The 16040-nt window shown below is 49.0% G+C and overlaps 1 protein-coding gene across 1 annotated transcript; it reads left to right on the plus strand.

The window, feature by feature from the left end:
* Nucleotides 1–6372: 6372 nt before the first annotated feature.
* Nucleotides 6373–15153, plus strand: PRDM13 (PR/SET domain 13). Its single transcript, XM_004044445.4, has 4 exons — nucleotides 6373–6718; nucleotides 8289–8420; nucleotides 8734–8854; nucleotides 12596–15153. The coding sequence occupies exons 1-4, from the start codon at nucleotides 6575–6577 to the stop codon at nucleotides 14314–14316; spliced, it is 2118 nt and encodes a 705-aa protein (XP_004044493.3). The 5' UTR covers nucleotides 6373–6574; the 3' UTR covers nucleotides 14317–15153.
* Nucleotides 15154–16040: the final 887 nt, after the last annotated feature.

The raw sequence follows: 16040 nt of genomic DNA on the forward strand, positions 1-16040 counted from the left end.
GTTATCTGAATGTTTATCCTACTGTAAAATGAAGGATATATAAAATTCAACTATACTTTCAGGAAATTGAAATGTATCATCACTTGTTCACACATATAAATAACATGAGTGTGGATAACATGAGTGATAGCATTGCATCAGACACATAATTAGTGGTGACAGTAGAAGAACACACAGATCCCACTAGTGAACTTTCTAATTGGTATTCGAAGATGCTGGTTATGAACCTAAATTTGGCTCTTAGTTGTGACATAAGCAGGAAATTTGTATTGTTTTGTTTCTTTTGCTATCGTGGTGACCACTGGATCAACTTCAACTGCTCACAGGTTCTCCCAGGGGCTACCAAGGTATCTGCCAGGCCAGCTTCCTCTGATAATGCCTTACTTTCCAAAAAGTTTAAAACTAGATTTGCGGTTAAAGGAAAATCCTGTGCCTCCTGAACACAGATTCACATGTTCTTTCTTTATGAGGTGGGCTAGCCTGGGGGAGAAAAAGAAGGTTTTAGGAATTGAGGGAGAAAGAAAATATTCCACTCATGGCTTGACGTGGTTGTGGGGTGGGGGGAGATTGTCACTTTGTCACATGGTCATCTCTTTTATCCAGAATCTCCTTTGTAGTTGAAGAACACAGCTTCCCACCATGTCTAAGCCTGTGGTTAGCAGGTGTTTCTAGAGTGAGTTTGGGAGCCTAATTTTGAATAGGAATTTATTATAAAAATTGCTGGTTGTCATCTCTTCTGCATATTTCCACGTTACCATCCTTTTATTTCTTCCCTCTTTTCCCCTTGCCCTCATACAGATTTAAAAAATGTAATATCAAGAATAACTTATTATTAACTTTTTTTTTTTGTAGACACAGGGTCTCATTATGTTACCCAGGCTGGTCTCAAACTCTCAAGCAATCCTCCAGCCTCAGCCTCCTAAAATGTTGGGATTATAGGTGAGAGCCACCACATCCAGCAAGAATAACTTTTAATTGGAAATATATTCTTATGGTACCAAATCCAAAATGATACCAAAAGGAATATAGTGAGAAGTCTCTCTCCTATCCTGAGCTCAGACAACCAGAGTCTCTCACTTTTCCTGGGAACCAATGTTTGCAGGTGAATTAAAAAAAAAAAAAGAAACAGAAAAGAAAATCAAGATAATTTCAGAAGTATCTGCTTTCCCCCTCATTCTTTTGTTCAGTGTTCATCTGTCCTTTCTGGCTTCTCTGCTCCTCAAGGGCTAAAAGAGGCTGTCACTTCTCTCTGCTTAAACAACTGTCCTAGCCTCAGCTCCATGTTGATTTTCAGGTTTTAAAAGGCCTCGTGGGCTGGGCACCATGGTTCATGCCTGTAATCCCAGCACTTTGGAAAGCTGACTTGACCCCAGAAGTTCGATACCAGCCTGGATGGAATCTCCAAAAAAGAAATAATAATAAAAAATAGCTAAGTGTGGTGGCTCACACCTGTAGCCTCAGCTACTCTGGAGGCTGAGATGGGAGGATCACTTCAGCCCAGGTGGTCGAGGCTGCAGTGAACCATGATGGAGGCTCCAGTGAGCCATGATTACTCCACTGCCCTCCAGCTTGGGTGACAGAGCAGGGGGTTGGGGGAAGCTTTGTCACCTCAGCTCAGAAACCCAGCAGCCACTTCTAGGTGGAGATTTACCACACTATAGATCTACACACAGTCTTAATTGTATAAATACATATTATGATTGTGTTTAACATAGCATGTGTATACTTTATACACACATTCATAGGCCAGAAAATACTTTCATTGATTTATTTGGGTGTGAAGTCTTCAACATACAAAAAAAGAGAGATATTTTTGTTTCTTTTGTGACTTTTCCCCTCTCTAATTCGAGTACCAAATTGTTCTTATTATTGCTCCAAGATAGGATATGTTATTTATTGTGGGTGTGGGAGGGTAGAGATAAAAAGAAATGTATCCAGGCTCTTCAAGGAAAAGAAAAAAAAAGAAGAAGAAAAGGGGGAAATACCCTCTGGGAATCTCAAGAACATCTTTATTTCGCCTTTTAACTCTCCGCCTTTCTGATTAAAGAGTTCAGACCTGCTCCCCGGCCCGCGTTCAATTATTCCCCAGCATCTTTTCTCAGAAGCTGTCACCACCACTTGCGGAACCGCAGCCTCATCGTGAGCCATTAGCCCGGTTGTTTCCCGTTTTGCTTTTCTTTCCTCAGTTTCTCCGTGCAATCTTTATAAATCTCCCCTGGAGGAGAAGTGTCCGAGCGGGTGGAAGTCTGAACACAATGCAACCTGAGAATTTCTGTCACTCTCTGCATATGCTCCTAAGTGCTTTAATCCCAATTAGGGGCGGCTGACACACGGTCCTATTCATTCCTATCAGCTCTTGAATACATTTGCCTAGAAATGAACTTCACAAATAGAGGCGCTCCTAAATGTGCCCAACAGCAAGGAAAATCGAATTGAGTGCGGGCTCATTCGGCAGCGGCCGGCAGAGAAGCGCTGAATGTGGAGGTGCCCCGAGACATTGCAATTCAGCAACACGCTCGCTGACTTTTCTTTGCACCATGTCAACCGAAAGAACCAAGAAATAAGTTGGAGAACTCCGGTTAAAAGGCAACTTGAGAGGGATTCTGAATACTTTTATTGAGCCGTTTCCAACGGAGGACTTAAAAAACAACAAAAAAGGCACCACAAAACCCACCAGCGGCGTCCGGGCTGCGTCCTGGCTGCCACTTTGGAGCCTCCCGGCCGCCGCGCATCCACCGGCCATGCAATTAAGGGGAAAATGGCCTCATCGCCGGCGTGTCATCTGGTGGCGTTCCCAGAGCCCATCGCCGCCGCCCTATTCAGACCCGGCCTTAATGTCCCACCCGCGCCTCGGGGGCCGCGCAGCTGGTCCAAGCTGACCCGCCCGCCCGGCCCGCGCGGACACCCTCAGGGGGTGCAGCCCAGGCCACCTCAGGCCAAAATCGGCTACTGAAAGCGGGGCTTGCAGGACTCTCTCTGCTTTCCCTAACCTCCTTCGCCTCGGGTCTCTGACCCCGCGCGGCTCTCTGCATCCCCGGGTTCAGGACTCCTCCGGCCCCAGTTTTGGGATTCCGCGTTGACCTAGGAGGGAGGGGTGTTTGGTGAGTCACCAGCACCAGGGTCTCCAAGGCTGAGCCCGCCTCCCCAACCCCCGGGACAACTCCCTCGGTCCCCGTGGGGACCTGAAACTCAAGGCCTTTGAGCTACGGTGACGAGCAGCCCCGGAGAAGTGTGGTCTGAAAGAAGCCTCTCATCTCAGCCTCAAAGTCTTAAGGGGCTCCTTTCCTCTAGGCGGAGCCGAGTCAGGTCACACGTGCTCGGCGCCGGCCGCATTCCCAGCTCTTCGCTCATTCGCGACTATGCGCCAGGCGGGGCCGCCCCCTAACGCTGCCGGGTTCGAAAGCCGCGCGCGGGTGGGACTTAGCTCTCCGTAGCCTGCCCCTCGGAGGGCCGGCGGCTGCTGGTGAGCATTCCAGCCTCGTTAGGGCAACCTGTTACCGGAGCGGGAGCCTTGCCCGAACGGTTCTACTGTGGGCAGGGAGCAGGACCGCCCCTAAACCGCCTTTCCCCGCACCTCGGTGTAGGAGAGATTTCGCTTTAACGGGGACTCTGGAAGCCCATTTCAAGTCGATAAAAAAAAAAAAAAAAGCCGAGTGGAATGTTTTGATTGAGTCTCAACATTGTCTTTGAATAAGGCTGAGACCATGTAATTAATGTGTCTTTTTAATAAGGGACAATACGGCCGTTCAAGCTATTTAATTTCATTTAATTTTCCATCCCATTTGCTGCACAGCCCGCTTTTACTTTTAACACCCAGCCTTTCACGGCCCATCTTGCTCCACTGGGCACATTAGATTGGTTTCACCCTTGCTTTTTAGGGGAGGAAAAATAAAAGAAAATGTGTTCCTTTTCTCCTTTGTGGACAATTTATTTCACTTGGGGAACTTCAACTCTGAGCCACAGGACAGAATAAAACTCGGCGAGCTGGTGTGAATGCCTCTGGCGCAGTCTCTTTCTTCTCGCGGGGCTGGGAACCAGCCACAATTGGCTATATTAATAAATAACTTTCCTCACAGTCGGCCTTTACATGGTCCTATTGATAAAATTGTTCGCGTGTCGTTCACGCTTTTTCACTCATTAAGGAGGGCCGGGGAGGCGCCCCGAACCCAGGCCCAGCGCTCGCCCCTTCCCGCTTGCAGTGCTGGTAATTTAAACTGGGTGTCATCCCGGAGTCGCCAGGCCAGAGGTTAGAGGGACATGTTCATGGCTTAAATTTATTGCCCTGACTCTTCGGAGCGGCTTCCTCTCCTCCTCCCCACCCCCCGGCTTTTGCCATTCATGGGCCGCTGGATCAAAGGCTCCCTCTGCTCCGTTGAGGGCAGTCTTCGCAGCCCTCAGAAGCGCAATTGGAGGCTTCCGAGGAAAAATCAGTGGCAGCTCCCTCAGAAAGTGACCTGGGCATAGTGTGGCTGCACGGTCCCAGAGGCCACAGTGTGTGGCCCTCCAGACCTTTCAAGCGGCTCTTCTCTGCCTCGGCAGCCATGTATACACAGGCCCTGGAGTTGGCCCGAGGCCAGCCTTCCGTGTGTCCTCTCATGGTCTGACTTGAGATGCTTAGACTTGAAACCTTTGGCCTGGCCTGGATTTTCCCATTAGGCAAACAACCAGTTTTGGAGCTTCCAGAATGCACGCACTCTACAGATTGTTGTTACAAACCGAAGTGAACCGCGGAGAGGAAGCAAAGGGTCTGTTTGTATCCATCATTCCCGTTTTACAGACTGGGAGGCTGAGCCTCCGAAGCAATCCACTAAAGGTTCCCCGAGTCTTGAGTGGGAGAGCACAGGGTGAATGATCCTGAGTGTCCTGGACCTGCCCAGTGTGGTGAACATAGGTTTCGAGTGAAGGGCACCACACGGAGCTTCTTTGAAGACCCTCCTCAGATAAACTGCTGAGTTGCAGGTGTCGCCACCTTGCGTCCCGCCACCCTTGCTAACCACAATCACTCCAGCACTTTCAGCCGACAAAGCCTCGAGGAGAAGCTAGCGTGGGCGCTGCTGAGGGCCCTCCGCCCTTTTGTGCAGTGGTTGGGCCTCTGGCGCTAGGCTTGGAAATACACCACCACTCAGGCCTCTCTTGGAAGAACTGCATCGGGCTCGGGTGCTGGCTGCATAGGATTTGGGGAGCTGTGCCCAGAACTAGCAGCACGCGGCAGGTGCCGGCAGAAATCACAAATATCTGATGAACTTGATTACTCGGCTACTATTTATGAAAATAAATGTCCTCACGCCAATTGGAGGCTTCCCTAAAAGAAAACGGGTAGCTCTCCGGTTTAACTCTGAAGTACAACGTCTTGTTAGTTCACAAAGTAGGTGTAAGAAAGAGTTGTCCCAAACGCCCACCTCGCCCCTCTTCTCTACAACCTTTAACAGATTGCGGTGATTTTCGTTTTTGTTTACTCTGTTTTTTTTTTTTTAATAGAAAAGTCCAGGTTGCTGGTTTTAGGGGAGTTAGTCCAAGGACCTCTTCCAGGGGACGTGATCAATAACCCACTGGTAGAACTTCTTCCTCTTCAACCCTGGGCTGCGGACCGGGGCGCAGGATCCCCATTCGAAACTGTTGGTTCTGGGGCTGTTTCCCATTCTCCAGAGAAAGTGCAGGCCCGGGGTGTGCCCGAGAAAAGTGATGAACAGTTGACCTCCCCTTCTCAACTTGGTCTGGAGGCTTCATCATATTTTCGGACGAAATGGGACAGAAGTGAGAATTAAAGCGGTTCTAAATAGACGACTGGCCTGAACCCAATCCCCTGAAATGGTAATATGGTTGTTATTTAAAAAGTGTAGGTATTTTCTGGTGTTTTCCCATCAAGTACCTGCCTAATTTCTGTATGGCACACGCCAGAAATCAATAGAAGTTAACAAGTCCTCCAAACAGTCTCCATCTCTTTGTTTAATCTCCTTTACAATAAAGCCAAGGGGAGAGAATTAAAAATCTTTGAAGTAGATCAAGGCTCAAAGGAATCAGCCAAGTAGACTTAAAGTAGTCACTTATTTCCCAAAACTGGTTTGTCGGGGAACAATAAAAGGAAGTAAAATTTATGGAGAAATTATACAGTGGATTTGTCACTTAAAATATCGTAACTGTCTGGAGGACAATACCCCATGCTGAGGATTAATGGTCCCGCCGGACCTTTGATTCACCAGTGCCTTTTCTTCGCCCTTGACAAATTGGATTTTTAGGAATGGGAAGGTCGCCTGGACCATTGTGTGCTAGCCATTCAGAGGCCTCGATTATGCAGGGGGCTGAGGGAACCACTCCATGTGACCCTCTCGGGTGGGACTCTGCAGCTGCTTCGCAGCGCAACTCTCTCACCAAACTCCGCGCCCTTGCGCTAGCGGTGCCAAAAGGCTCCCGCCCCGATTGAAAAGGCGCAGTGCATGCCTGCCCGCGTCACTCCGCGGGCGGAGGACGCACGTCGGGGCGCGGCTCCCTGGCTAGCGCGCAGCTCCAGCTCTGTCACTCGCGCCCTTCCAAGGACCTGGAGCACCCGAGCGCCTGCCTGGCGGCGGCGGCAACAATGCACGGAGCCGCCAGAGCTCCAGCCACCAGCGTGAGTGCCGACTGCTGCATCCCGGCCGGCTTGCGCCTCGGACCGGTGCCTGGTACCTTCAAGCTGGGCAAGTACCTGTCAGACCGCAGGGAGCCCGGGCCTAAGAAAAAGGTATTGACCATTCAGACCTCTGCCCACTGCCATTCGCCTCTCAGTGCCCTGACCCGGGAAAGGGGTACGAGAGAAAGTGGAGGAAGGGAGTGATTGAGTCGTTACCTGCTAATTCTGCCGGGTGGAAGGGGACTCCTATTATTCTGAGCAAGTAGCCTCTTTAACTGTGAGAGCTGGACGGGGTCGGGCTGAGAGGAGAGGATGTGGCCTAGAGGCGACAGCCCTGGGTGGGATGCACTGAGCGCTGTAGGTGCCGGGACCATTCGCAGCTTGTGTTTTCCCCTGCGCTCTCGGGTCTCCTCAGTCAGAAGCCAGAAGCCCACCCCCGCACGCTGTCCGCAGCTCTCTCTGCAAAAGCACCCTCTTTCTGGGGGCTCAGGGCATCGAGACCCTTTCTTCCCTTCTGCCCTTCTATATGTTAATTTGAGGCCTAATTTCGCCTTAAAATAATTTTTTTTTCCTGAAAAAAAAATCTTTGGGAGGCTCTCAGTTCCTAGAACCTCCTCAGATATTTTTTTTCCCCTTGCCGATGTCGGCTTGTGGGTTTGCGGCATATGGAGAGAGGATGAGCAAGGTACTGGCTCTGACGCGGGCTCCAAGGGCGAGGGGCGCCCATCCGCGCGGGGCACAGGGTCAGAGCGCCTGCAGCGGGGCTCTGAGAGTCCAGAGTCCCAACCGGGAGGCGCCAGGGCCAAACCACTAGCTTTGACTCCCACACTCCACACACCGTCGCGACCCCTGACCAGAGAGACTTAAAGCACTCGCCCGCTTTGGGGGCGTCCCAGGAGCCAAAGGTCGGCAAACAGCGACCGGGAAATGAAGGCAGAAGTCTGGGGTAGAAGAAAGGACTTTGGCTTCCTTGGCTTTAGCTTGCCTTGCTTGGAGCTTTCTAGTAAAAAGCTCCGGTGTCCAGCCAGCGGAACTTGCACCTCGCTCCTCCTGCAATCACGCCCCCCCACTACAGTCTAAAGCAGGGTTTGGTGCCCACCGCGCATTCCTCTTTAAACGCGTTTTAATTGCTTTTAAATGGCCTGCCAGCTGCGGGCAAGCTTTTCCCCGCTTGGGCTTTGTTCCGAGACTTTAGCTGCAGGGCTCACAGGCAACTAGGTGCGATGCACACAGAATACAGGAGGCATGAGATAATTTTTTTGTTTGTTTGTTTGTCGGGGGGACGCTCTGGGCCCTGGGACTGACCTAGAAATGTCTCTACCGTGGTGTTAGGGCTGCTCTCAGAACTGCAAATGGGAGAGCTGGGGTAGGGGACAACTTGGTACAAGATGTGCCTAAGCACTCAGGGAGGATGCTCTCAACACCCCTCTCCCCCCCTCCCCGTGTCGTCAAGGTGGGGCGCAGGGAAGTGGGAGTACTGTTAGCATAGGTAGACTTTCCTCTTTCTCCCTCCCCGAAGCAAGGTCCTAAGGAATTCTCCTCCTCCCAGTAGCCCATAGTGGTCTGGCCAAACCAAAAACAACCACTTTCCTGTGTTGGGTGGGTGTGGAGGATAAACTTTCTGTTTGGGTTGTGGGCCTGGCCAAGGTGCGGGGGAGAACGACCACTGCTTGTGTTGCAGGTGCGCATGGTGAGAGGGGAGCTGGTGGACGAGTCGGGGGGCTCCCCTCTGGAGTGGATAGGGTTAATCCGGGCAGCCAGAAACTCCCAGGAACAGACTCTGGAAGCTATTGCAGACTTACCCGGAGGACAGGTACTGCGGGCTTCTCTCCACACCCCCCCACTCCCCACCGCCAATTCAGTCTACCTAACCGTCCCTGCGGTGGCCAAAAATACTAAGAGCAAAGTGCCTTAGCTAGACGTCTCATTTAAACGTCTCGACAACCCTTTAAGGTAGTTACTATTGTTTTTCCGTTTAAGGATGAGGGAAGTGAAGTTCAGAGAGCTCCAGTAGCTTCTCCAGGGTCACACAGCATCAGAATCCGGATTTGAACCTTTCTTCTCAGTTGCTTTTTGACCGATTACCCAGGAAATGACATTGAACTGTTCTATTCCTTGCGTCCCAGATCTTCTACCGAGCATTGCGAGACGTCCAGCCAGGGGAGGAGCTGACAGTGTGGTATTCTAACTCCTTGGCTCAGTGGTTCGACATCCCCACCACAGCGACTCCGACTCACGACGAGAAAGGTACCCATTCCAAAAGCGTGGATGGGCAAGAGTCCAGCCCTCCTCCTCCTGTCTTGAAGCGAGTCCCTAGACATAGCTCGATCAATGTAAAATGGAATTCACATTCCCTGTATTTCAAGGCAAAGAGGAGAGAGGTCGCCACTACCTCCTTAAAATCAACCATAAACGATAACAGTGATAGTAGCAATCTGGCTCACAATGGCAGGGGAAAAAGTAGGCTCTATGAACTTAATGGGGCCATCCTTTTCCTGTTGCATATTCAAACAGACCATTATTTACTCAATTAAAATAAAAAAAATTAGGCGCGGTAGCTCACACCTGTAATCCCAGCACTTTGGGAGGCCGAGGTAGGAGGATCACTTGAGGCTAGGAGTTCGAGACCAGCCTGGGCAACACAGTGAGACCTCTGTCTCTACAACAAAAAAATAATTAGCCAGGTGCGGTGGTACATGCCTGTAGTCTTAGCTACTCAGGATGCTGAGGCAAGAGGATCACTTGAGCCCAGGAGGTCAAGGTTCCAGTGAGCCGTAATGTTACCACTGCATGCCAGCCTGGGTGACAAGTGAGACCCAGTCTCAAAATAAATAAAAAAAAAAATAAAAAATAAAAAAGGAGCCTTAAGTTGTTGTTACAGTAATTACATCATGAGTTCCACAGAGTATAACTCAAACCTGGAATGCTTTTACAAAGTCCATGGACATTTCTTCTCCACTGGCTTTCCAGGACAGCAGTGCATTTCTACAGCATTTTAGAAGTATTACGGTACTTACAGCTGGTCAGTTGGCAGGTACTGAGACCCTTCCATTTAAGTGGCATTTATTCATTTCCCCTTGCCTACTTAAATTGAATCTGGGATGTATCCCAGTTTCTTCTCAGATTTATTTGATCCCTTCAAAGCCAAGAGCGGATTTATGCAAATTAAGGTGCAGTAACTAAACAGAAAAACATTTTTAAACCTACCCTTGAACACTGAAGAACGCTTCCTGTGGAAAGAAGTCTAGGAGGTGCTAGAATAGTTGAGGTTTTGGAGACTTCCTTTTCACACACAAAGCTTCCATGGCTTTTTTTTCCTAGACAATTGTCTGTAATTTCTCCTAAAGACACATTTATTATTTAACATCAAAATAATGAATGCTGTGAAATATTCTAACATGCTGTCTTCCTGAATTGCCTGCTCAATCTCATCCCTTTAGAAATAGGTTTAGAGAAATTAATACAAGTATGTGAATTAGGAAACACTTCATGAATAACACAGAATGAAGTTTATTCAAAACAATGAATCACTTTAAAGTATCATCGTCCTCTGTAAGTTAATTCTGTTTATTTCATATGTATAGTATTCAAATTATCCTAAAATAGTTTGTTCCTTGCATCACATTATATTACATTCTCTTGTCAACTTCTTCCAGTAAAAAGAGTATAATAAAAGCCACATAGTGGAGAACTCTCAAATCTGCCACTATAGAATTTGGCGGGCCACTAACGTTTAGGAGCCAGCCATTTCTACAGAGAACACCCTTTCTTAGGTAGTCCCAAATAGTACAAAAGCAACTGGAATAGCTGTCCTTGTGTTTTCCTTTCAGCCAATTGAGCTTATAAACATCATATGGTAACAGATGTCAAAATAAACAACATTTTTTTTTTTCTGGAGGTGAGAAGGCATGGGTGATTTTGAATCCTGACTTCCCCAGCTTGGAGAAGTTTGAACTCTTGACCACCTTAGAGTTACATGAAGAGGAGGCAGTCACTTGTTAAATGTGTTTGATACTCTTGGCATGATTTGGATCTCAGAGTCTGGAGAATATGTCAGTTAGTTAGGATAACTGAAAAAAAGTATATATTAACCGTATGCTGCTTAAAGCTTGGAAAGAGGAAGAAATAAATAGGGATGGCTGCTATCCTCCTAATACTAGCTAACTTCAGTGGGTTTCAATTTCATAGTAAGATGGAGGAAAATACTGCCCCTTCATTTTAAGAAAAAAGCTTATGTGGCTTTGCATTGAGCTGAGTCATTCTGCGGCAGACTCTGAAAACTCCCTCTTTCAAAAGGGGTGATGAGAGAGAGAAAGGCTCTGAAGTTAGAAGGAAGTTATTTAAGACAACATACCCACCAAGAGAACCCAGGAGGCCTATTCTCTCTTTTTTTGAAGATTCATTTTACATGAATGTTCAGTACAAGGTAACAGAACATTGAAATGGTTTTATCTAAGACTTCTATAAACAATTAGGATAGGGTGTCATAGGCAAATACTCCTCTCCCCATTTTTCTTTCTGCTCTCCTTGGACTCAGTTGGAATGCAGTGCTTATCACTTGAGTTTTCACAGGTCTTACGGGGTAGGGGTGGGAGCTACTTGTGTTATGCAAACCCAGAAGTTAATATACATAAAGGGAAGAAGATCTGGAATTCTTCCCTATTGTTATTTCTGTAGTAATATTTCAGAAGTTTGAACTGCTTGTGTATGCAGAGGGGGAATTTAACTTTCCTGTTAAATTTTATGAGACTGATGTATATTTTGGATATTTCCTTGCGGTTCAACTAACTTCTTTCTCAGACATCTTTCCCTTCAGTATTATCAATCAACCACATTTTAAAAGAAACCCAACTGCAAGATCATTTCTCTCTACAGCAGTAATATGACCCTTTTTAGTGGAAATTAACTTCTAGTATGTGATCAGAATGTCTCATATACGTGTCTCTTGATTGTGTTCACAAACTCGGGCAAAATGAATAAACTAATGCTAATAATACTAAACACAAAAAAAGATTTGACACCAAACACGTATATAGTGCCTGGTAGAGAATTCTGCACTTATTAAAAGCTGAGTATCTATATTTATTTATCGATCTATATCATTTATATATATTCATATAATAAAAAACTAATATATTTTCTCCAAAGACTTTACTAAGCTTGGATTTGTGCAGCTATCTAGGAGTTAATTAATTACCAAGTGGCAGACAAGACAAGACAATGCAACATCATCCTTCTTAGATTATCATCACTCTTTTTAGAGTATCAGGGCATAAGAATTTTTTCTTTTTTCCCAGCAAATTAAATGGTGTTAAAGAGGAAATAAAGATACAAATAATTTTGAAGAATGGCAAATCATAGTCCCTATGTGGTCCTTCAGTTGGTCACGCTCCAGGAAAACCTCAGGCAAAGTGTTTAAGGCTGGAAGGGGGTGGAATGGGTGGGTAGGGGACACAAAAGACATTGTCCTGTGAAAAGGAATGATTACATATGGCCTATACATACAGGATATTGTCTCGCCTGGTAATGAGGCGCTCACGACCATTAGATTGGTCTTTGTTCAGCTTATCCAAACTCCTTGACATACGCCACCTATTCTGCAAACGCCAACAGATGGGCCCAGGCACTGCACAGCCTCAACACTTGATTTAAAGCAACAGCTGCTCTTTGCTCTTACACGGCCAGCCTGCCTGAGTGCTGCCTTTCCAACGAAGATTTTGCTCGGATGGCCTGGAGGAAGTCTTCGTTGGAAAGGCCCCGTCACCTTTTTTGGCCTCCGAGTAGTCCCAGAGGATGGAGACACTGATAAGTATTGGCCATTTGGGGCTTTTCGGGGTCCTCGATACAGTAGGGCTACCGAACTTATATTTCACCCTCTCCCCACACCGCTAGTCGAAACTTGGGCTTTGCCTTGGGTGCACTGGCGCTTTCTTTATGTCTCGCTTGTTCGCCTCTCACCGGGTCGCTTTTCCATTCTTTCTTGCCCAGGGGAGGAGCGCTACATCTGCTGGTACTGCTGGAGGACGTTTAGATACCCCAACAGCCTTAAGGCACACCTGCGTTTCCACTGCGTGTTCAGCGGCGGTGGAGGCGGCGCCTTCCTGCACCACGAACACGCGGCTCGCCAAGGCGCCGTCCCAGCGGCTGATGGCCTCGGTCTCTCCCCAAAACCCCCGGCGCCCGATTTCGCCGCGCCTTCCCAGGCAGGAACTTTGCGACCCCACCCCCTGGGCCCGCCACCAGTTCAGGCCTGCGGTGCGCGGGAGGGCATCAAGCGCGAGGCCTCTTCCGCGCCCTCGGCCACCTCGCCGACCCCAGGCAAGTGGGGGCAGCCCAAGAAGGGCAAGGAGCAGCTGGACCGTGCCCTGGACATGAGCGGAGCCGCCCGAGGACAAGGGCACTTCCTCGGCATCCTGGGCGGCTCCTCGGCGGGGGTCGGCAGCCTGGCTTTCTACCCCGGCGTGCGCTCAGCTTTCAAGCCCGCCGGCCTAGCGAGGGCGGCGGCGGCCGCTCACGGCGACCCCTACCGGGAGGAGAGCAGCAGCAAGCAAGGAGCCGGCCTCGCTTTGGGCAGGCTGCTGGGCGGGGGCCGGGCGGGCGGGCGCCCCGGGAGCGGGGAGAACTCGGCGGCGGGCGGCGCGGGTCACCACCAACACCACCACGCGCACCACCACCACCATCCCAAGTGCCTGCTCGCTGGGGACCCGCCGCCGCCGCCTGGCCTGCCCTGCTCTGGGGCCCTGCGCGGCTTCCCTCTGCTCTCCGTCCCCCCGGAAGAGGCGTCCGCCTTCAAGCACGTGGAGCGCGCCCCGCCCGCAGCCGCCGCGCTGCCAGGAGCGCGTTATGCGCAGCTGCCCCCTGCGCCGGGGTTGCCCCTCGAGCGCTGCGCGCTGCCGCCCCTCGACCAGGGCGGTCTCAAAGCCTATCCGGGTGGTGAGTGCAGCCACCTGCCCGCCGTCATGCCGGCCTTTACAGTCTACAACGGGGAGCTGCTCTACGGCTCGCCGGCCACCACCGCTTATTACCCGCTCAAATTGCACTTCGGCGGGCTGCTGAAGTATCCGGAGTCCATCTCCTACTTCAGCGGGCCTGCAGCGGCCGCCCTAAGCCCCGCCGAGCTGGGCTCGCTGGCCAGCATCGACCGAGAGATCGCCATGCACAATCAGCAGCTGTCCGAGATGGCTGCCGGGAAGGGTCGCGGACGCCTGGACTCGGGGACGTTGCCACCGGTCGTTGCGGCGGCGGGAGGCACCGGGGGCGGCGGCAGCGGAGGCAGCGGCGCAGGTAAGCCCAAGACCGGCCACCTGTGCCTCTACTGTGGCAAGCTGTACTCGCGCAAGTATGGGCTCAAGATCCACATGCGGACGCACACGGGCTACAAGCCACTCAAGTGCAAAGTCTGTCTGCGGCCCTTCGGCGACCCCAGCAATCTCAACAAGCACATCCGGCTGCACGCCGAGGGCAATACTCCCTACCGCTGCGAGTTCTGCGGCAAGGTACTTGTGCGCCGCCGGGACCTGGAGCGACATGTCAAGTCCCGCCACCCTGGCCAGAGTCTGCTCGCCAAAGCGGGCGACGGCCCGGGTGCCGAGCCCGGCTATCCCCCGGAGCCTGGGGATCCCAAGAGCGACGACAGTGACGTGGACGTCTGCTTCACAGATGACCAGAGCGACCCCGAGGTTGGGGGCGGCGGGGAGCGCGACTTGTAACGAGTCTTCCCGGGAAGGGGCGGGGTGAGGACAGAGAGGAGTCGAGGGTTTATACTCGCAGTAGAGGAACTCCTGGTGGTGGGAAGAGGGACCCAATGGACAAAGCCGTTTTTGTTTTTGAGAGGGCGCCAGATTTGAAACAGTGAGAGGTCCCACATCTGGTGCTGAAACTCAGAGCAACAGTTCAGAGGTGGCGTAAATCTGGCCACCTGGACAGCTCGAGGGCGACCAGTACCTCCGCACCCCGGGCCTCTGGACTTCTTGGATGAGCTCACCCTGAATCGCCCAGGCGGTCTGCTCTTGGTGTTGAGAATCACATCAATGCGAACGTCACAGCGCCTTCGAGGGCGCAGATTTTAACTGCCACGTATTTTTAAGTTGTACTTTTCTGTGGAGGAAATTGTGCCTTTTGAAACGACGTTTTGTGTGTGTAGTTTACATTAGCATTTCATTGCATAGGCAAAACACTAGTCACAATTGGGTAGATGTGACATCCATATACTTGTTTCCATTTTATCTGTTCTCATGTCAAAGACTACGCCTTGCCCCATTGAATATATAGTGGTAGCAGGTGTACAAATTGGTCAAGTTGCAATTATTTATGAGAGAATAATGATAAATGTAAAATATCTAAAGCATGAATCTAAGAGCACGCAATATATAATTTTAAAGAAAATATTCTATTTGGTAGAATACAAATGTGGTGTGTGTTGTTTTATAATGACTATTGTACAGTGGATATAGTATTTTGGTTTTGGTTCCAGATTGTGCAATCTTTAAGAAAAATAAAGATACAAATGAGAGTTTTGTTCACTTAGTGATTTCAGCAGATATTTTAAAGAAGTAGTTTAATTTGAAAACAATTTGCGAGGAGACTGCATAATAAAATAAATCATTGGAGACTTGAATACTTTGACTATTCATAAAATAATGTTAAGCAGTGTTGTATTATAACAGGGAAATATACCATTTTCAATATGTGCATTTCACAGGCTCCCAAACATCAGGCAAAACAATTGTTTCCTAAAACTATTGTTAATCATGCTAAATGTTTGCATGTTTACTGAAAGAAGTTCATGACCTTCAAGAAGAAAAACCCCACATATTGTCAAAAAAAAAGTATGGAACTGTAGAATCACCATTTCTTGTTGTGCTCCATTTTGACAGAACTTTCCTTGGGAAGCAAAAAAGGAAACTTGCTCAGTGTCTTTTATGATTCATATATTTTATTATTAATTCGACAAATACTAAAGGAGGGTCTGTTTTGTTGGAAGTGCTGATCTATTTGCTTTACTCATAAGTTTCTTTTTCCCATGTACTTCTTCGAATGGTCTTCTGCTGTCAGTATTGGTCCTATCTTACAGAAAAGAAAGCATACTCTTTAAGGACACTGGGATGCCCATAATTAGAACAGCAAAATTAGAAGCAATGACTATATTTACCGGTTTTAAAAAAATGCTAGCTAATGGGCAGATATCATAAAGAATATAATTTTGTTGACTAAAATTGGAAAGCACCCATCTTCCTCCCCATATACACTCTGGGGAGGATTTCACTGTAGAAAGTGGAGGATCAGTCAACCTCTTAGCTAAGGGCAGGTACCCGAAGCGCCCATGTCTGCAGCACTTTTCAGAGATCAGTTTGAAGATTCTGGCGAGTCACCCAAGGGTCTGGATGTGACTCTGATAATTTAACTCAGTTAAAAATGCCCATTATTTTCTGAA

The sequence above is a fragment of the Gorilla gorilla genome, chromosome 5, assembly GCF_029281585.2.
Source record: "Gorilla gorilla gorilla isolate KB3781 chromosome 5, NHGRI_mGorGor1-v2.1_pri, whole genome shotgun sequence".
Classification (NCBI taxonomy): Eukaryota; Metazoa; Chordata; class Mammalia; order Primates; family Hominidae; genus Gorilla; species Gorilla gorilla.

What these genes read in the sequence shown, in the direction of transcription:
- PRDM13 (XM_004044445.4), top strand. Translation starts at nt 6,575, where the DNA reads ATGCACGGAGCCGCCAGAGCTCCAGCCACCAGCGTGAGTGCCGACTGC. An exon ending in CAGACTTACCCGGAGGACAG is followed by an intron (nt 8,421 to 8,733) that starts GTACTGCGGGCT and finishes CTTGCGTCCCAG; the next exon opens with ATCTTCTACCGAGCATTGCG. An exon ending in TCCGACTCACGACGAGAAAG is followed by an intron (nt 8,855 to 12,595) that starts GTACCCATTCCA and finishes TTTCTTGCCCAG; the next exon opens with GGGAGGAGCGCTACATCTGC.